This window comes from Anguilla rostrata, chromosome 12, assembly GCF_018555375.3.
Source record: "Anguilla rostrata isolate EN2019 chromosome 12, ASM1855537v3, whole genome shotgun sequence".
Lineage (NCBI taxonomy): Eukaryota > Metazoa > Chordata > Actinopteri > Anguilliformes > Anguillidae > Anguilla > Anguilla rostrata.
This window is the reverse complement of record NC_057944.1, coordinates 1,904,142-1,925,843: the sequence shown is the minus strand read 5'-3', so window position 1 is coordinate 1,925,843 and position 21,702 is coordinate 1,904,142. Positions and strand designations below refer to the sequence as shown.

At 41.1% G+C, this 21,702-nt stretch overlaps 1 protein-coding gene across 17 annotated transcripts in view; it reads left to right on the top strand.

Annotated features, from left to right (window-relative positions):
* The window catches only part of LOC135235496 (NACHT, LRR and PYD domains-containing protein 3-like), a 340,665-nt gene that overhangs the window by 124,720 nt on the left and 194,243 nt on the right, over positions 1-21,702 (top strand). For 2 of the 17 annotated variants that reach the window (XM_064301020.1, XM_064301014.1), the window contains exons 1-12: positions 1,933-2,141; positions 5,485-5,630; positions 5,786-5,896; positions 6,392-6,502; positions 6,936-7,046; positions 7,364-7,474; positions 8,547-8,657; positions 9,153-9,263; positions 10,554-10,664; positions 11,713-11,782; positions 16,733-17,072; positions 17,811-19,662. The exons of 4 other annotated variants lie outside the window; for them this stretch is intronic. In XM_064301020.1, coding sequence (XP_064157090.1) covers positions 5,572-5,630; positions 5,786-5,896; positions 6,392-6,502; positions 6,936-7,046; positions 7,364-7,474; positions 8,547-8,657; positions 9,153-9,263; positions 10,554-10,664; positions 11,713-11,782; positions 16,733-17,072; positions 17,811-19,662 — 3,098 coding nt within the window. In that variant the 5' untranslated portion in view covers positions 1,933-2,141; positions 5,485-5,571. Of the gene's footprint in view, positions 1-1,929; positions 2,142-5,484; positions 5,631-5,785; positions 5,897-6,391; positions 6,503-6,935; positions 7,047-7,363; positions 7,475-8,546; positions 8,658-9,152; positions 9,264-10,553; positions 10,665-11,712; positions 11,783-16,732; positions 17,073-17,810; positions 19,663-21,702 lie in introns of those variants that run through there. 11 more of the 17 variants (XM_064301023.1, XM_064301006.1, XM_064301012.1 and 8 more) reach the window with 10 other exon arrangements.

The following is a 21,702-nucleotide window of genomic DNA, read 5'->3' as shown; positions in this document are numbered from 1 at the left end:
CGAAACTGATCTAAAAACAAACCCAGACATTTATTAACCTAAATTACAAACAAAAACCCACAAAGTTCACAAAACCAAAGCTCTCCCCACAAATCACAAGACCCAAAAAAAACCTCTCCCCTGCCTCATACTACTGGGCTTATATTGGGCCACAGGCAGGTGGAAGCAATCAGGCAATTAAGTAATTAAGCAACTACCTCCACCTGCACTACCCAGGGCAGCAGAGGCAGGGGACGTAACAGTCACACACAAATGTTACATCAGTAATTAGGCCTCTCAGCAAACAACACAACAGCACAGTATAGTGCCTGGGATGGGGGCGGTATATCCCCATGGTGGGTGCCAGAGCTTTTCGGGTCCTCTCAGGAGTGCACTCGGGACAGCCCTGAGCTGCATTCCATCTTCCTCGTAGCTCTTCATCGCTCTTCGCCCTCATCGCCACGGTAACTGGGAATGTGGAGACTGGGACAAGGTCGCAGGCCTAGGCAGAAGTGACCAGGAGTGCAGACAGAAATACAGAAACATACGCTTCCCTTCACTACATTAAGCTGCCAAGCAGCTGTACACTGCAGAACACAGTCTGAAGTGTATTAATCACTGCAGGTTTCCCATTGAATCTACAGGAACTGAGGCAGAGCAGTGAAAGAATGGGCAGTGATTCACTATGAGCACTCATATAGGCATGAAAACTGTTTTTTTGACCAATCAAAATTTAATTATTTGCAAAAGATTTTAGTTTACAGTCACATGTACAGCAATTTATTAAGACACGAGAACACCTGTGGAGCTCTTGAAAATAAAAATAATGTTGTAGTTCCTCTAAACAGCCACTAGATGGTAGTGGAAGTTCAATTTCACGCTATTTGTCTCATGGGCGCTTCCTCGTTTCGTGTTTGGGCTGTGGCAAACGTAATAGAATTTGCATAACAAATACGCAAGCAGCAATAATCATTTGATTAATGGACTGCATTTATATAGCGCTTTAATCCAAAGCTCTTTACAATTGATGCCTCTCATTCAACAGAGCAGTTAGGCGATAGGTGTCTTTCTCAGGGACACTTCAACACGGCCAGGGCGGGGATCGAACCGACAACCGCACTTACCTCCTGAGTTATGTCGCCCATTTTGCAGAATTCTGAGAGCTAGCCTTGCAATAGCTTGTCAATAAATGGATTACATGAGCTTTCTCTGATCAGCATAAAGTTTGGGTTTTTGAGCATTACTGCTGCACTGCGAGTGTCAAATTATTGTTGTTGTTGTAGACATCATAAATGGTTGCATGTTTTCATTTGTGAGCAAGAACATGGACACTGATTCTTATTCTGAAGGGGCCCATTATGTTGTGTAAAATTATAGATTCAGTGTTGGCTTTTAAACATCTGCAGACAGACTTGTGTAATTCTTTCTTTATTAGGAGTATATGGACACAGTGACCCAGTACCCAGAGGAAACCAGCACAAACACAGGAACATGCTAGCTCCATGCAGAGAGGACGCGAACCCGGGACTCGGACCCGGCTTTTTTTTCGTCACACAGATTGTTTTGCCGTGTGTGGTTTCAGGATTACACATTTTGCCCAAAACTGAATTCAAGAGCATCCGTGTTCTTATTTCTCTCTAGGGAGCCACGAATAAACACTAATGTGGGTAAAACCAGACCCAAAGCCAAGCCTCACTGTGAAACATTTGTGCTTCAGTCACTGCAAGACTTACTTGAACCAGTAAAGAAGTAGACTCGCATAGCCAGATCTATCTCCACACTTCGTTTCAGCGCGGGAGAAAGGTCTGGCTCAGAGCTCTAGTCTTTATCATTTCGGTATAGACAAAAAAACGCTGTGGCTGGTTTGTATTTCTTTAAACCAATCACAATCGTCTTGGGCGGCGCTAAGCCCAGAATGCATCGACGGAGCCCGTGAAAACGATAACACGCAGATAGCGGAAGGGGAGGAGAATTCCGACTGAAATAGTTGGCCAATGGCGGGCTTATACCCGCAGTCTGGGTCCTGTGAGTCAGACTAGTATAGAAGTAAAAAATAAAATAAAAAAGTCGAAAGTGAAACTTTTTCAAACTCAAACGTCATTTTAAAGACGCAGGACAAAGAGGATGCAGTAAAAAGGAATTAAATTGGTTAAAAGAACCGAGTAAGTAGTCTGTTGTGGATTGGGATGGGGAGAATAGAAGCTAGATGAGAAGGGGTGTTTGGATGAATAGGAATCTGTAGCTATGATCGCAATAACGTTTAATTTAGTGAAATAAGACGGCGCCCGAGGAGTAGACGAGGAGTATGCTTTTTTCAAATTCCTCATTTGGGACCAAAAACAAACAAAAAAAAAACCTTTTCAAATGCATTTTTAAAAGTTTAACGTTTGTTTTAGCATTTATTTGGTATTTTATGATCATTTTACCTATTTGGATATGACGGATGTCACAGGCTACATTATGAGACCTGCTAGGCCTACTGTAACAAAAACAGACCGAACATTTTAACTGTGCGGATTGAGAAGTCAAAATGTTATTTTTGCTCTGTATTCACGCAGTTTGGATTAAGAGAAATTAACTTGATGTCTGCCATGTTAAAGTCGGTGGTCGGTAGTTAATACACGTATGGAGCTTTCATAGTTGGTCTTCTATTATTTAAAACGAGACATTAGCTTCCGTATACAAGAGCATGCTAAAAAGATGCTTAAAGGATATTAATTTGCATATTTACTATCCAACGCTGACTAGTTTCAATTCACAAAGACCTAGTGGCCATGTCCTTACCAATTAATTCTGTTCTATTGAATTCGTACAAGTTTCAATGATAATAAATTCAGCAACTACTTTAATAGTAGCAGGAACTGGAAAGAACTGCGGTTATAGTTGCATTAATACGCCGTTTCTTGTGTGAACCACAAGATGGGAGCATGTAGCTGTGCATGTAGGTCTACCTAAAATGACGAAAGCGTCTGATTTTAAAGCCACAACGTCAGACCTAATTTACGTTTTGCCTGAGTTGGATTGAAGTTGAAATAATGATTTACTTAGATGAATTATTGATTTGGGTCGTTTTTGGATGTTTTCCAAGATTTCTCACGAGCATGTTCGTGTTTGTTAAATGTAAGTAAGGGGGGTTGTTTATCCAAATGTGCGATCGAAACACTGACTGGAAGCACGGGTAGTTAACGTTGCCAAATGTTTTAAAATTTTACATGAAACGCAATAACAGGGATAATCAGTCGGCTATAAATTGTTGCTAGCATATCGTATACGCCTACAAGCAAAATACATGCATCTCAGATACTGACTTTATAGGGGTCACAATTATTGGCACATCTTCCATTGCATGCTGCTTCACTGGAGTTTAAAACTGAGGCAACCTGTTTATGAAATCCATTTTTCATCGAAAGCAACAAACTCACAAATGAAGAAAAAATGGTTGTTGACCTTCAAAAATAAGCAAATGGGTCAAAAACTAAACAAAGAAATATACGACTTACTACTGTGAGACCAAATATTAATCAATTTAAAACCACTGAAGTAGAGTTAAACCTGTCCAGTAGAGGGCGCTAGTGTATCTTAGCCCCATGCCCAGTGAGGTGGATGGTTCAGGGAGCAAAGAACAATCCAGTGGCCACAGTTGGAGAATTACAGAACTTGGCTGCATCGGGGTGTCACCAAGTTTCTATTAGGCTAATTGCTACATTTAGATGCTCCAAAATTAGATGCTACCTCCATGCCAAAAGGCTATTTGGAATGGTTTCAGGAAAAATGGTTTTACTGGGAGTAATCAACAGTTTCAAGAATCTAAATGGTCTTATCTACTGTGCTCTGGAGTGATGACATTAGAACTCTTTGGCCAAGCATAGCTGTTATTCCATTTGTGGCCTTTCTGTTAGCTTGAACTAGTCTGCCCATTCTCCTTTGATCTCTCATTAACAAGGTGTTTTTGTTTATCACACCATTCTCTGTAAACTCTAGAGACTGTGCTGCATGAAAATCCCAGGAGGGCAGCTGTTTCTGTGATGCTGAAACCACTACGTCTGGCACCATCAATCTGGCACAGTCAGTCATGCCACAGTCAGAGTCGCTTAGATCACACATCTTGTCCATTACAATATTTGCTCAAACAAAAAACTGAACATCTTCACTATGTCTGCATACTTTATATATTGAGTTGCAGTCACATGATTTGCTGTTTGGTGGAGTAGGGTATTTGCATTAACAAGCAGGTATACCGAATAAAGTGGGCAAAATATAATACAAAGGATATGGGTTTGGTGTTGATTTAGGGAGGTGTGTACAGAAACAAGCCACATACCTGCTGTTAAATACGGTGGGGGATCTTTAATGTTATGGGGCTGTTCTGCTCCCGCTGGTCCTGGGGCCCTTGTTAAGGACAATAGCATCATGAACTCTACCCAGGTACCAGGACATTTTAGCCAAAAAAACTGGTTGCCTCTGCCAGCAGACTGAAAGTCGCTAGTGGATCTTCCAGCAGAACAGTGACCTCAATCACACATTAATATTCACAAATAAATCATTAATTAACCACACAAGCCACATTTTGCAATGGCTACAGTCTCCAGACTTGAACTATATTGGAAACCTGCAGTTTTAATTGAACAGGACAGTTCTGAAGCAAAGACCCAGAGGTATTAAAGAAGTGGATGGAGGAAGGGTCTAAGATCTCTCCCAATGTGTTCTCCAGTCTTTTTAGACATTATATAAAAAGACTCAGTGTCATTATCCTTGTAAGGGGAGGGTTAACAAACTACTGATAAGATAAGAAAAGATAAGATAAGATGACACTTTATTAATCCCTGGGGGGGTGGGGAAATTTGGTTGTTACAGCAGCAGAGAGTGAGTACAAAAGAAGCAGAAAATGCCAAGTATACATACTTTACATAGTAGGCCTATACATAGTGTACATACACTCACAGGCCACTTTATTAGGTACACCTTGCTAGTACCGGGTTGGTCTTCTGCTGCTGTAGCCCATCTGCTTCAAGGTTCGACATGTTGTGCGTTCAGAGATGCTCTTCTGCATACCTCGGTTGTAACGAGCGGTTATTTGAGTTACTGTTGCCTTTCTATCAGCTCGAATAAAGTGGCCGGTGAGTGTAGTATACATAATATAGTGATAATAATAAAAAAACAAGTGAAACATGTAAAGGAAAATAAATAACTATTTCAATGAACCCAGGGGTGTCAATAATTGTGACACTTATTTTCTGGAAATAAATGTATGAAAATTTTTGGATGATTCCATTGAATCCTTAATGAAAAGTATTTAGCAAGTTGGACAATCAATATATAGTTTACTACTGACATTCATGCAGTACAATTGTTCATCATTATCAATGGTGCAAAAACATTTGAGGTGGCTGTTAAGAACATGTTTAGGGCCCATTTCAGTTCTGGATTGCTTACTGTCAACACCGCGGCGTGTTGTATATGCGTGTCTCTGTGTGCTCAGTGTGTTCTCATTTTGTGTGTTTACAGCTTGGCTGGTTTGGGATAGAACCCACGTGTGGCCTAAACTGGTCAGATGTGTTCCAGTCTCCTGAGATAGAGGGCGCTGTTTATAAAATGAGTCTCTCAGAGGAGCCAGACACCAAAGGAGGAACCCTCAGCACTAAGAGGAAGAGGTACAAGTGCATGAACCATATTTAATGTGCTGTGAGTTCGAGCTGCAGTATGAGGATGAGTTTAACTGGAAGCTCTGTCTTCTTGTGCTGTTCGTTAGAGCTGCAGTAAGAGGATGAGTTTAACTGGATGTTGTGTCTCCATGTTTTGTTCACAGGGTCCAAGTAGAAACAGCAGGGTCACCTGTACCCAGCTGTCTGTCTCTGAAGAGTGATCATTCAATGGATCAGCCTTTGGCATTCAGAGGAGAGGTCACAGGTGATCAAAGGTAATTAAAGAGATTCAAACTGACAGTACTGTTTAATTATACTTCAATGTTACTGGCACCTTTCTGTTGTCAGTGGGTGTAATAAGACTTTCAGATCTAGGTGGGGGTTATTATTGCACATATAGCTGTAGGTTTGTGATTTATATCACATTCAGGTGTAGGTGAGGTGTATTTTATCATATTCATTTGTGCTGTGAGTTAGAGCTGCTGTAAGAGGATTGTCTTTTACATTTATTACTTACTGCACCTATGCCAAATATTACTCTTGACCGTCCACAGTGGAATATCACACAAACACAATAAACCAGATTCTATTTAAACGTTTTTAAAACTCTTTCAGATTTTATTTCTGTTGTCTTTGGCAGCAATGGCTCAATTTTAAAATCTGCACTCAGAGGATGAGTTTAGCTGGAAGCTCTGTCTTGTGCCGTGAGTTTAGGCTGCAGTAAGAGGATGAGTTTTACTGGATGTTGTGTCTCCATGTTTTGTTCACAGAGTCCAGGTAGAAAGAGCAGGGTCACCTGTACCCAGCTGTCTGTCTATGAAGAGTGAGCATTCAATGGGTCATCCAATCGCATTCAGAGGAGAGTTCGCAGGTGACCAAAGGTAATTGAAGAGATTCAAACTGACAGTTCTGTTTAATGATACTTCAATGTTACTGGCACCTTTCTGTTGTCGGTGGGTGTATTAAGACTTTCAGATCTAGGTGGGGGTTATTCTTGCACATACAGCTCTAAGTTTGTGATTTATATCACATTCAGGTGTAGGTGAGGTGTATTTTGTCATATTCATTTGTGCTGTGAGTTCGAGCTGCAGTAAGAGGATGAGTTTAACTGGAAGCTCTGTCTCCATGTGCTGTGTGTTAGAGCTGCAGTAAGATGATGAGTTTAACTGGAAGCTCTGTCTCCATGTGTTGTGAGTTAGTGCTGCAGTAAGAGGATGAGTATAACTGGAAGCTCTGTCTCCATGTGCTGTGAGTCAGAGCTGTCGTAAGAAGATGAGTTTAACTGGATGTTGTGTCTCCATGTTTTGTTCACAGAGTCCAGGTAGAAAGAGCAGGGTCACCTGTACCCAGCTGTCTGTCTATGAAGAGTGAGCATTCAATGGGTCATCCAATCGCATTCAGAGGAGAGTTCGCAGGTGACCAAAGGTAATTGAAGAGATTCAAACTAACGGTACTGTTTAATTATACTTCAGTGTTACTGGCACCTTTCTGTTGTCGGTGGGTGTATTAAGACTTTCAGATCTAGGTGGGGGTTATTCTTGCACATACAGCTCTAAGTTTGTGATTTATATCACATTCAGGTGTAGGTGAGGTGTATTTTGTCATATTCATTTGTGCTGTGAGTTAGAGCTGCAGTAAGAGGATGAGTTTAACTGGAAGCTCTGTCTCCATGTGCTGTGAGTTAGAGCTGCAGTAAGAGGATGAGTTTAACTGGATGTTGTGTCTCCATGTTTTGTTCACAGAGTCCAGGTAGAAAGAGCAGGGTCACCTGTACCCAGCTGTCTGTCTATGAAGAGTGATCATTCAATGGGTCATCCAATCGCATTCAGAGGAGAGGTCACAGGTGATCAAAGGTAATTAAAGAGGTTCAAAGTGACAGTACTGTTTAATTATACTTCAATGTTACTGGCACCTTTCTGTTGTCAGTGGGTGTAATAAGACTTTCAGATCTAGGTGTGGGTTATTATTGCACATATAGCTGTAGGTTTGTGATTTATATCACATTCAGGTGTAGGTGAGGTGTATTTTGTCATATTCATTTGTGCTGTGAGTTCGAGCTGCAGTAAGAGGATGAGTTTAACTGGAAGCTCTGTCTCCATGTGCTGTGAGTTTGAGCTGCAGTAAGAGGATGAGTTTAACTGGAAGCTCAGTCTCCATGTGCTGAGAGTTAGAGCTGCAGTAAGAGGATGAGTTTAACTGGAAGCTCTGTGTCCATGTGCTGAGAGTTAGAGCTGCAGTAAGAGGATTGTCTTTTACATTTATAACTTATTGCACCTATGCCAAATATTACTCTTGACCATCCACAGTGGAATATCACACAAATACAATTAACCAGCTTTTATTTAAACGTTTTAAAAATGCTTTCAGATTTTATTTCTGGTGTGTTTGGGTTCAAGGGCTCTTTTATTCTGCACTTAGAGGATGAGTTTAACTGGAAGCTCTGTCCATGTGCTGTGAGTTAGAGCTGCAGTAAGAGGATGAGTTTAACTGGAAGCTCTGTCTCCATGTGCTGTGAGTTAGAGCTGCAGTAAGAGGATGAGTTTAACTGGAAGCTCTGTCTCCATGTGCTGTGAGTTAGAGCTGCAGTAAGAGGATGAATTTAACTGGAAGCTCTGTCTCCATGTTCTGTGAGTTAGAGCTGCAGTAAGAGGATGAGTTTAACTGGAAGCTCTGTCTCCATGTGCTGTGAGTTAGAGCTGCAGTAAGAGGATGAGTTTAACTGGAAGCTCTGTCTCCATGTGCTGTGAGTTAGAGCTGCAGTAAGAGGATGAGTTTAACTGGAAGCTCTGTCTCCATGTGCTGTGAGTTGGAGCTGCAGTAAGAGGATGAGTTTAACTGGAAGCTCTGTCTCCATGTGCTGTGAGTTAGAGCTGCAGTAAGAGGATGAGTTTAACTGGATGTTGTGTCTCCATGTTTTGTTCACAGAGTCCAGGTAGAAAGAGCAGGGTCACCTGTACCCAGCTGTCTGTCTATGAAGAGTGATCATTCAATGGGTCATCCAATCGCATTCAGAGGAGAGGTCACAGGTGATCAAAGGTAATTAAAGAGATTCAAACTGACAGTACTGTTTAATTATACTTCAATGTTACTGGCACCTTTCTGTTGTCAGTGGGTGTAATAAGACTTTCAGATCTAGGTGGGGGTTATTATTGCACATATAGCTATAGGTTTGTGATTTATATCACATTCAGGTGTAGGTGAGGTGTATTTTGTCATATTCATTTGTGCTGTGAGTTAGAGCTGCAGTAAGAGGATTGTCTTTTACATTTATTACTTACTGCTCCTATGCCAAATATTACTCTTGACCGTCCACAGTGGAATATCACACAAACACAATAAACCAGATTCTATTTAAACGTTTTTAAAACTCTTTCAGATTTTATTTCTGTTGTCTTTGGCAGCAATGGCTCAATTTTAATATCTGCACTTAGAGGATGAGTTTAGCTGGAAGCTCTGTCTTGTGCCGTGAGTTTAGGCTGCAGTAAGAGGATGAGTTTAACTGGATGTTGTGTCTCCATGTTTTGTTCACAGGGTCCAGGTAGAAAGAGCAGGGTCACCTGTACCCAGCTGTCTGTCTCTGAAGAGTGATCATTCAATGGGTCATCCAATCGCATTCAGAGGAGAGTTCGCAGGTGACCAAAGGTAATTGAAGAGATTCAAACTGACAGTACTGTTTAATTATACTTCAATGTTACTCGCACCTTTCTGTTGTCAGTGGGTGTAATAAGACTTTCAGATCTAGGTGGGGGTTATTATTGCACATATAGCTGTAGGTTTGTGATTTATATCACATTCAGGTGTAGGTGAGGTGTATTTTGTCATATTCATTTGTGCTGTGAGTTCGAGCTGCAGTAAGAGGGTGAGTTTAACTGGAAGCTCTGTCTCCATGTGCTGTGAGTTAGAGCTGCAGTAAGAGGATGAGTTTAACTGGAAGCTCTGTCTCCATGTGCTGTGAGTTAGAGCTGCAGTAAGAGGATGAGTTTAACTGAGCTCTGTCTCCATGTGCTGTGAGTTAGAGCTGCAGGAAGAGGATTGTCTTTACATTTATATCTTATGCACTATGCCAAAATTACTCTTGACCATCCACAGTGGAATATCGCACAAATACAATTAACCAGCTTTATTTAAACGTTTTAAAAATGCTTTCAGATTTTATTTCTGGTGAGTTTGGGTTCAAGGCTCTTTATTCTGCACTTGAGGATGAGTTTAACTGGAAGCTCTGTCCCATGTCTGTGAGTTAGAGCTGCAGTAAGAGGATGAGTTTAAACTGGACGCTCTGTCTCCATGTGCTGTGAGTTTGAGCTGCAGTAAGAGGATGAGTTTAACTGGAAGCTCTGTCTCCATGTGCTAGTGAGTTTTGAGTGCAGTAAGAGGATGAGTTTAACTGGAAGCTCTGTCTCCATGTGCTGTGAGTTCGAGCTGCAGTAAGAGGATGAGTTTAACTGGAAGCTCTGTCTCCATGTCTTGAGTTAGAGCTGCAGTAAGAGGATGAGTTTAACTGGAAGCTCTGTGTCCATGTGCTGTGAGTTAGAGCTGCAGTAAGAGGATTTGTCTTTACATTATATCTTATTGCACCTATGCCAAATATTACTTGACCATCCACAGTGATATCACACAAATACAATTAACCAGCTTGTATTTAAACGTTTTAACATGCTTCAGATTTATATTCTGGTGAGTTTGGGTTCAAGGGCTCTTTTATTCTGCACTTAGAGGATGAGTTTAACTGGAAGCTCTGTCTCCATGTGCTGTGAGTTAGAGCTGCAGTAAGAGGATGAGTTTAACTGGAAGCTCTGTCTCCATGTGCTGTGAGTTAGAGCTGCAGTAAGAGGATGAGTTTAACTGGAAGCTCTGTCTCCATGTGCTGTGAGTTAGAGCTGCAGTAAGAGGATGAGTTTAACTGGATGTTGTGTCTCCATGTTTTGTTCACAGAGTCCAGGTAGAAAGAGCAGGGTCACCTGTACCCAGCTATCTGTCTATGAAGAGTGATCATTCAATGGATCGTGGAATCACATTCACAGGAGAGGTCACAGGTGATCAAAGGTAATTAAAGAGGTTCAAATTGACAGTACTGTTTAATTATACTTCAATGTTACTGGCACCTTTCTGTTGTCGGTGGGTGTATTAAGACTTTCAGATCTAGGTGGGGGTTATTATTGCACATATAGCTGTAGGTTTGTGATTTATATCACATTCAGGTGTAGGTGAGGTGTATTTTGTCATATTCATTTGTGCTGTGAGTTAGAGCTGCAGTAAGAGGATGAGTTTAACTGGAAGCTCTGTCTCCATGTGCTGTGAGTTAGAGCTGCAGTAAGAGGATGAGTTTAACTGGAAGCTCTGTGTCCATGTGCTGTGAGTTGGAGCTGCAGTAAGAGGATGAGTTTAACTGGAAGCTCTGTCTCCATGTGCTGTGAGTTCGAGCTGCAGTAAGAGGATGAGTTTAACTGGAAGCTCTGTCTCCATGTGCTGTGAGTTAGAGCTGCAGTAAGAGGATGAGTTTAACTGGAAGCTCTGTCTCCATGTGCTGTGAGTTAGAGCTGCAGTAAGAGGATGTGTTTAACTGGAAGCTCTGTCTCCATGTGCTGTGAGTTAGAGCTGCAGTAAGAGGATGAGTTTAACTGGAAGCTCTGTCTCCATGTGCTGTGAGTTAGAGCTGCAGTAAGAGGATGAGTTTAACTGGAAGCTCTGTCTCCATGTGCTGTGAGTTAGAGCTGCAGTAAGGGTGAGTTTACTGGAAGCTCTGTCTCCATGTGCTGTGAGTTGAGCTGCAGTAAGAGGATGAGTTTAACTGGAAGCTCTGTCTCTGTGCTGTGAGTTGAGCTGCAGTAAGAGGATGAGTTTAACTGGAAGCTCTGTCTGTGCTGTGAGTAGAGCTGCAGTAAGAGGATGGTTTACCTGGAAGCTCTGTCTCCATATGCTGTGAGTTAGAGCTGCAGTAAGAGGATGAGTTTAACTGGAAGCTCTGTCTCCATGTGCTGTGAGTTAGAGCTGCAGTAAGAGGATGAGTTTAACTGGAAGCTCTGTCTCCATGTGCTGTGAGTTAGAGCTGCAGTAAGTGGGTGAGTTTCACTGGAAGCTGTTCTGTTCACAGGATATTGCAGTCACTCCAGTCCTGCTCTTTAGAAGATACGAGTTTAGAGAAATTATCTTCCCCAAGACAGGTGAGTTCTGTTTTTTTTCAATTGTTTTTAATGAATTTGTATTGTAAGTTTCAGTTGAATATATAATGCATGTTTCATGTACAATATATAGAATACATAGTTGAGGCCAAACAATTACTTACAGCTAAGCTAAGGACATTCAAACTCTATTTTTTACAACAGCACACATTTCATGTTACCATACATTCCCTGTGTTATGTCAATTAGGGTATCTTCTTTATTTCCATAAGAGGTCTTTTCAATAAAATCGCTAAGAGACAAATTTATTTCAGCTTTTATGTACTATATCAGATTTTCTGCTGTGCACGTAAATAGAATGTCAACAGCAGAAAGTGTCGTTTTTCTAAATTAAAAAAAAAAACTATTTTTTAAAATTATGAACAAAAAAAAAAGATTGCAATTAGACATTCCAGTGCCAAGTAAATGACCTAAAAGCAAACTACTGCTACCTTTTCTAAGATCTACCCATCGTGACTTTTGCCCGTTTGGAAGCCTCATATACGTTACAGTAATCATACAGTGTTGAGTTCTTCAAGCTCATTTACATACTGTAGCTTTCGAACGTAGCTTACGCCGTCCTTCTAGCTGAAACTACAGCTTAGCTATTCTCCTGCGTACTGACTTACTTTCACTTTGCGTTTTCACGTAGCGCATGAGTGGAAGCTTAGCGCACACTTTAGTAGAGCTTTGACTATTGGCAAATGCTTTGCATAAAAGATACTGAAGTACTATAAAGGGCACTATATTATTATAAATAGTTAATGATTCGATTTTATAGTTTTGTCATTTTCCTCCTTGTGATGCCAAAAATGCCAAACGCGGAACTTTGTAAAGTTTGGGTATATTTTATTTGTAGTTGTGTAAATACAGAAATATGAGTGACTTTCCCTGCAAGATTATACAGGTGCAAAAACAATAGTTTAATGTTTTATTTTTAGTTATCCAGCAAGGCAGTGTAATGACCGAGAGGTTTTCATGAGTCAGAGGGGGGCTCGAAGCTGCCTGCACACATCCAAAAGTGCTGCAGGCAGCCACGCTACCCAGTGAGCCACTAGCGAAGGAGATATATAAGCAGAATTTTGTGGTTTTAAACAAGTGCACTTCTATACATGTCATTTTGCGTGTGCATCCGATGAGTCGTTAGCAAGGTAGCTATAAGGAAATTTTATACCTACTGGTGAGGCAGGGTTATGAGAGGACAATTTGTTATGGTTGTTAGAGTTACACAGTACATACACCTCAGTGCTCGGCAGTATCCTTGTGCCTCGGAACTTGAACTCATTCAGTTACTTTCTTTCAGACTCTAATGCCAAAGGATTGTAATTATACTGTATTCTAACCCGAGTTACTGGGACAGGTGGTTTAGGCCCGAGGACTCAGTTCCAGCACCTCAGAAATTCAGAAGTTGTGTGCTATGACACTTTGCACCAGTCTTAGAGGTTTTAACATGGGTTCCACATGTGGCAGATTCCAGATTCTTGTTGTAGCCTGGGGCTGCACTATCAGAGGGGTGGAGACTTGTATCTGCCGTGGCACCCAGAGGTTGCGACGTTACATCGGGCTCGGTACTCAGAGGTCCAGTGACCACTAGTACCGGCCTCCATCTCTGAGACTTAAAGGTGTGGTTCCCTCCGGACAGATACCGGACAGTCTCAACTGCACTCTCAGAGGGGTTGAGACGTGTACCGCCGTGGGACCCAGGCACCCGGGTTTAGTATCAGCACTTATCAGACTCTGCTTTCAGGGCTGGAACTTAGGAGCCTAGGCTATGCACCCGGTTTAGCACTTGTCATTTATTTGTTCCTCATAGGCTAGAAACCTAATCCTTTAACCTTGTTACTGCACTCAGAGGTGTTTATATTGCCTAAAAATAAAGCCTTTAAACTTGTTACTAGACTTGTACTCAGAGGTGTTTATATTAAGGCCTAAAGCCTTTAAACTTGTTACTAGACTTGTACTCAGGTTTTTATATTAAGGTCTGAAGCCTTTAAACTTGTTTCTAGACTTGTACTCAGAGGTTTTTATATTAAGGTCTAAAGCCTTTAAACTTGTTACTAGACTTGTACTCAGAGGTTTTTATATTATGGTCTAAGGCCTTTAAACTTGTTCCTAGGCTTGTACTCAGGTAATCAGTTCCGAGGCTCAAGAACACTTACCACAGTGCCCTGGGACACTGCACCTCAGCTTGTATGCACTGATATTAGTGGGTTAGCATATGGCCGGTGATGCTGTGGACAAAGTGAGGTTATTCACGAAATTATGGATCATACTGAAAACATAGTGGTTTATTGTTACTGTATATATATATATATATATGGAAAGTAGAAACATAAGTCTCCTCACACATTTTAGTTCTAACATAGATACATTCTAATGAACACACACATATATGTCACATACCCAGCATGTTTCCGTACGGACAAGAGTATGGTACCCGGAGAATCTGATAAGCAGGCTTCTCCCAGATCTGCTTCCTTGCTCCCCTTCAATGTCATCCCGACCACACCTCCCAAACTCCACGTTTCCCTCAATTTGCCCAAATAAGGCTGAACAGAAGTAGCACTGTGGCTCCACCAACCAGAGATCCCCTTCTTCCCCTGTAGATACAGGGGAGCCATTATCCAATGATAGTATTAGATACTTAGATGGCGTGATCTGAAGATTGATTTTGATACCTTTCTTTTGTGGAGGCCCCAGGTGGTGGTTCTTCTATAATCCAGTCACTTATGTAGGCAAATTCATCCCCCTCACTCCTCAATCCTTCAAACACCTTAATTCCTATCATCTTTTCCATATTACCATCAGACCCACATCCAACCAAGCCTCTTCCACCTCATTACATTTTATATTGCCTCAAATGTTTTAATAAAAGCTCATACTGTATTTACAGAACATGTCATGCCCCAGAGTTATTTAGGATTCTGTTTGAGGGTGACCTGACCCAATGACGCCATATGGAGGCGCTGTGGCACTGTCCGTGAGTGGTGTCCAGCCTCGCCTTGTCCGCCTGGCATGTCCAAGCGGCAGGAGGGTGAGCTGTATGTCCATTGATCCCCAAGTTGGTATGTCCAGAGCCCTATCTTCAAAAGGGCAAGATGGCTGAAGAATGCACAAGATTGCTCTTCCGCAATAAACGGTGTCGTAAACAGTCCCATGCAGGATGCATTGATTGCTTTCCTAGCTGCAGGTCTCATCCTTTAGGCATTTATGGCCCCCACCTGTGTGTAGCAGTTGAACACAAGTAGAAACCAGACGTGACAGAGTCCTTTTGCAGTGGAATTTTTACCTTACATAGCTAATGTTAAACTCGGTGAAAATGCAGAAAGTGGAACTCTCTAAAGTTTGGGTGCATTGTATTATTTTAGTGCTTATTAATTTAGCATCTGGAGGTGGAACACGGCTGGGAAAAAAGATGTACACAATATTCTAATCTGGAGAGGTTTTCAGGATATCTGGGCCCACCTTTGGGAAAACGCATGTCAAATTTTACTGCGTTGTTAAATCCACTTTTTATTGGTGTTGTATACATCCTGGGATAAGATTTAAAAAAGAAATCTGGTTCCATCCAGTATCTGAAGTCTATATAATCACTACAGAATAAAGAAAATAAAAACATTTTTGGATTTCTTCTTTGTTTTTCAGGATGAATATGTCCTGTATGTTTACAGAGCGAGACTCCTGTGTGATCAGGGGTTATTTTGGTAGAAATGTTCTCTTTATTTCAAGCTTTGAACCATGTCTGGACTGCATATAGTTTCATATATGGAGATAACAGTACTGCATGGAGATAATGAGGTTTCTTTAAGACAGGGGAGGTTCCTACAAAAAGCCCTGGATTTTAAGTGGGGTTTAAGGGGTTAACTCCTCTAAAGACACAACTTAACATCAAATCCAGTTCTGGAGTGCTGCCTGATCCTCCCTGCCTCACAGAAAGTCCAGATTCCTTTAGCAGGTCCCACAAATGGCAGCAGAGGAGGACTCCAAACTGAGACTTTTAAACTGGAAGCATTCAGTTCAGTTAGCATTTACTAAATGTACTGCACAGAGCAACTCCTTTATTATATGGAAATTCATGATTTAGCACAAGTAGTATCTCTAGTATCTCTATTTGTCTCTTTTCTGGCTGTCAAAAACACTCAACACAAAACAAGGATCCTGTTGCGTTTATTTGAGCAACTGTAATACAACACACGCTGTAAAAAAAGTTTGGTTCTCCCAACTAAAACGTTTAAAGTAGCTGTATACAATAGCACTTTTCAGTTTGCTGTACCTTCAAGGTTCTGTGCACTACAAACTCTATGATCCAGCGACAATTATTTTATGTTGGCTGAGCAACGATAAATAAGTTGTATTAACTTTGATTTGACAATATTGACTTACATTAATATTGAGGTATTCAGCCAACAAAATATTTTTTCTCTAAATATAATAATAAAAATTAATAAAATAATATTACTACATTTTATATTCAAATACAATAACAAAATTACCAAATTCATGTAACTAAATATTTTACACTGGGCCAACCTAAATAATAAAGGTATTTGTAGGGAAAAAAACAAACAAGACAAAATTCTATCCATCCATCTGGTAACATTTTTGTAACATTTATTTAATTATTATTTGATAATATGATTAATGGTCAATTATGAGGAATTGACATACTCACCAACCCACCTCTTCATGTGTTTATTTCACACTGATACAGCACACCTCTTCATGTGTTTATTTCACACTGATACAGCACACCTCTTCATGTGTTTATTTCACACTGATACAGCACACCTCTTCATGTGTTTATTTCACACTGATACAGCACACCTCTTCATGTGTTTATTTCACACTGATACAGCACACCTCTTCATGTGTTTATTTCATGCTGATACAGCACACCTCTTCATGTGTTTATTTCACACTGATACAGCACTCCTCTTCATGTGTTTATTTCAGTCTCTCCTGCACACTTTGATGAAGCTGAAGAAGGATGAGAAGTTGAAACAGTTTCAGAGCCATCTGAGTCAGGATTGCCCAGAATGCTTTAAGACTCTGTCTGAAGATCCTTCTGTACTGGTTAAGTTTATGAAGATGAAGGAATTGTTCAAAAGTCATCGAATTGAAGATTACCCAGAATACATTGGGAGAGAGCAGAAGGATCCTGAAGCCAGGTACATAGTTGAGAAGTTGCTGGAGACCTGTGGCAGTGAGAGGTCTCTGAAGATCACACTCCACATCCTGAGGAAAATGAAGCAGAAGGATCTCACTGACTCACTGGAGAGAGATGAGCAGCGCAGTAAGAGTTTTCTCTCATTGCGAATGTGTGTCCATTCAAATGCTGGAATTAGCTATAGCATCCACACTTTCATAATAGTGTTTTACATTGACAACATTACATATAGAATGTGTCACAACCAATGCGCACACAAAGGCGTTTCAATGAAATTATAGCATGAAGCAGTGATTATGAGGGTAAGCAAATGTACATGAGATTAAATGTCCCTGAGGGGGATTCAAAGCAGGAATCTTGTGCTCAAATGCCAGTGACTAAACCACTGTCCCATTAGACAGACTGCCCCAAGGTTGTATCCAGGGCTGAAGAGCACTCAGGATAACAATACTATATTTTAAAATGACCATGTAACAAAACCTGAGACATTAAGTGTAGAAGCACATTTGAACCCATTTTCAGTGTTTTAATGTTTGTTCCCTTCATCCGTAGTGTACAAATGCAACAGTGTGTGCTTCCTTGCTGATATGATGTATTTATGATGGATTATATTTCAGAGTTATGTAATACTGTGTGAGAAGTGTGTAACACACTGTGAGAGAGGTGTGTAACATACTGTTTGAGGTATGTACAACACTGTGAGAGGCATAACATACTGTTAGACTTATGTAACACTGTGATGTGTGTAAAATGCTGTTAAGAATGAGTCTATTAATATTTTTATTGGCAGTTAAAAAATCTGTTATTGAATGGGAAATGTTTCACATTTTAAACATAATTGTTTCTCATCTTTCCTCTCTTTAGATGAATCCATAAAAATACCCCAGAATGCACTTAAAGCTCATCTAAAGAGAAAGTTTGAATGCATATTTGAAAGTTTAACAAAGCAGAGCAACCCAACCCTCCTCAATGAGATCTATACAGAGCTCTCCATCACAGAAGGGGGAAGTGGGGTGGTCAATAATGAACATGAGGTCAGACAGATTGAGACAGCATCCAAGAGACAAACCACACAGGAGACTGCAATCCTCTGCAATGACATCTTTAAGCCTTTACCTGGACAAAAGAAACCCATCAGAACTGTGCTTACAAAGGGCATCGCTGGCATTGGGAAAACTGTCTCTGTGCAGAAGTTCATTCTGGACTGGGCAGAAGGAAAAGCCAATCAGGACGTTGATTTCATCTTCACTCTTCCTTTCCGAGATCTGAATTTGAAGAAGGAAAGAGCATTCAGTCTGATGCAACTTCTGCAGCACTACTTTCCACAACTGAAAGAGAGCCAAAGTGTTGAAGGTGATGAGGTCAAAGTGGTGTTTATCTTTGATGGTCTGGATGAGTGTCGACTTCCTCTAGATTTCCAAGGTAATGAGATCTGCTGTGATACAACCGAATCATCATCAGTGGATGTGCTGCTGACCAACCTCATTAAGGGGAATCTGCTGCCCTCTGCTCTCCTCTGGATCACCTCCCGACCAGCAGCAGCCAATCAGATCCCTCCTGAGTGCGTCCACCGAGTGACAGAGGTACGCGGGTTCAATGACCCACAGAAGGAGGGGTACTTCAGGAAGAGAATCAGAGATCAGAACCAGGCCAGCAGAATTATCTCACACATAAAGTCATCCAGGAGTCTCTACATCATGTGTCACATACCAGTCTTCTGCTGGATTTCTGCTACTGTTCTGGAGGCAATGTTGGGTGAAACAGAGAGTGGAGATCTGCCTAAAACTCTGACTGAAATGTACACACACTTCCTGCTCATTCAGACTAATGTGAAGAATCAGAAGTATGGCACTGATGAGACAGACTCAAAGAAGATGCCAGCATCAGATACAGAAATCATCCTGAAACTGGGGCAGCTGGCTTTTCTACAGCTGGAAAAGGGCAATCTGATATTCTATGAAGAGGACCTGAGAGAGAGTGGCATTGATGTCAGTGAAGCTTCAGTGTACTCTGGGGTGTGCACAGAGATCTTTAAAGAAGAGTGTGGGTTGGATCAGGAGAAGGTCTACTGTTTTGTGCATCTGAGCATTCAGGAGTATCTGGCTGCCTTATTTGTGTTTCATTCATGTGTAAATGAGAACAGAAATGTACTCAGAGCAGAAGAATCAGAACCTCACAGTGAGAGAGTGGGGCTGTCTGAGTTACACATCACTGCAGTGAATCTGGCCTTAGAGAGTAAGAATGGACACCTGGACCTTTTCCTCAGATTCCTTCTTGGCCTCTCTCTGGACTTCATTCAGACTCTCTTCGGAGGACTCCTGACACAGACAGGAAGCAGATCTGATGGAGGAAGATACAAAATGAGGCTCAGTTTATTTCTCAGTCTATGGTCTGAAAGCAGATCATTGAGCATTGACATAACAGTCCAACACATTCAGGAGAAGATCAGGGAGGAATCTTCAGCCGACAGGATCATCAATCTGTTCCACTGTCTCAGTGAACTGAATGACAACTCTCTAGTGGAGGAAATCCAGCATTCCCTGAGATCAGGAAAACTTTCTGATATAAAGCTGGAACGAGAACAGTGTTCAGCTCTGGCCTTTGTGTTACTGATGTCAGAGGAGGTCCTGGATGAGTTTGACCCGAAGGACTACAACACATCAGCAGCAGGTCATCAGAGACTGCTACCAGTAGTCAGGAACTGCAGGAAGGCCACGTGAGTATCATGTCATTAATAATGTAGATGATTGACAGTGTATTTTCACACTTAATATTTCTAGTGAGAGTAAAGAACAATAAAATTGTCTGGGAAGTGAAATTTGGTATAAATGATAACTTGTGGATCATTTTAACAGTTAGTGCCCTCATTTAAACCCTTTGCGCGCATGCCAAATCTGCCCAATCGTTGCCCATTCACGGGGTACCTTATTTAAAGCTTTATTACTCCAGACGTGAGCATCACAGAGACTTGAATAATGGCTTAAATGAAGCAAGACTTTTGTACCATTTACAATACTAACAAAGATTTATTTATTTCTTCCTACATTATGAATATAAAGTGCCACAAATGCAATTGTCTAGGCAAAGAAATCCAAATTGAATTTGCTCTATTTTAGTTTGCAATGAAATACTGAGAGAACCCATATATAAAACAGGTTACACTATACATGTCCTGGATCAAAAACTCCTTGACCACAAGTTCATAAAATCTAAAGCCGGGCACCCACCGCACGCGTATCGACCGCGAGCGCACTATGCGCGTAACTGAAGCGTAGTTGAAGTACTGTTATTACAACGGTAGCGGGCGACATCATCTCCACCAGATGCGAACGCGTCGCGTACCGGCTGCGAAGCTCGCACGACACAAGCGAACTGAAGCGTAGTTTTTCGCTTCTGTTCTATTTTTTCGGCTTGTCGCGCGTCACGATGGCCTGTTTATACACAGAAATATGCTCTAAAATGCTAGGTATACATGCTCTGATTTATATTTCATCCTTATATTACTGGGGGTGTGTCCCTAGTTACCTCCCAGATATTTTATAAGCAGCTAAAAAAATACAAGCCTTTTCGTTTTGTAAAAATAAATAAATAAATAACTGGAACCTGGGGAAAAGGCAAACTTAGTTTCGCTGTCTTATTTTGCGGAGCGGGTGGGGTAAATTTGAAAATACACCACAGAAAGACGTAGCCTATTGAATGACGTAGAAGTGAATGCACCGAGCAGCGGTTTGTTAGCTAGGTAGTTTTTAACCAACCATTGCTCAGCCTATTTGACTTCTCCGATGTCTTCGTTCGCCGTGCTTTCAAAAAGGGCTTGTTAATAAAAATCAGATAATCCACAGAGCTTTAAAAAAGATCAGATTATTTAGTGGTCTTGCCGATGAAAATGCACCTATTTTATAAATGAAGTTGTAAGCAAGCCTTTATTGCACTTGTACTTCAAAGCTTCCGGTGTTCATGGCGTTGTGGTGTTCATATCCCTTCAAGATTAAACTGTCACTGTCTTTTTCATGATTAGCTGATTTTACTAAATCTGATCCTATAAATGTTTTGACGTGAATGACAAGACAACACGGGAATTCCCAATGGTTGATTACGGATTATTTATTATTATTATGATCATTACATATTCTTCATGAAATTGGCACGCTTGTTAACCAAGCAAATAAATTAATACAGTTTGAGATTGATTGTTATGCAGGCTACGTTGCGATTTAAGTTTATGGTAATTCTTGAAAGCGTTTACTTTCTCACGTATTTACGGGTTAACGAAATATTACCAAATTAACAAACTGAAAAGGGTCTCTCACCAAAGTATTCACTTAACCCATAATCAACAGTCGTGAACAAACGTGAAATACACGATGTAATCCCACTGCAGACTGCGAGAGCTACTAGGAATATAGAGCTTTAAGCAAGCCTTTGCGCGACACAAACGGAACCAGTGGAGACACGCTACGCGCCGCGTCGTGCTGCTTCGCCGTGCTGCTTACGCGACGCTTACGCGTGCGGTGGGTGCCCGGCGTAAGGGTGGAAATGTAGAACTACTATAGATTTATGAAGCAAAAACTAAGCAGTGTACCCAGTGTCTCCAAAACTATCCAAAATGTCTAAATTATGCATTGCTGTAAATTATGTATTTCAAGAAACTCACTGTTGCATCATTTTCAAGTGGGAATTACAGGATTTCCATCGGTACAGAGGCCTAAAATATCTAGGTGTCCTGAAACGTATCTAAAATCTCTCCAAAAATTAA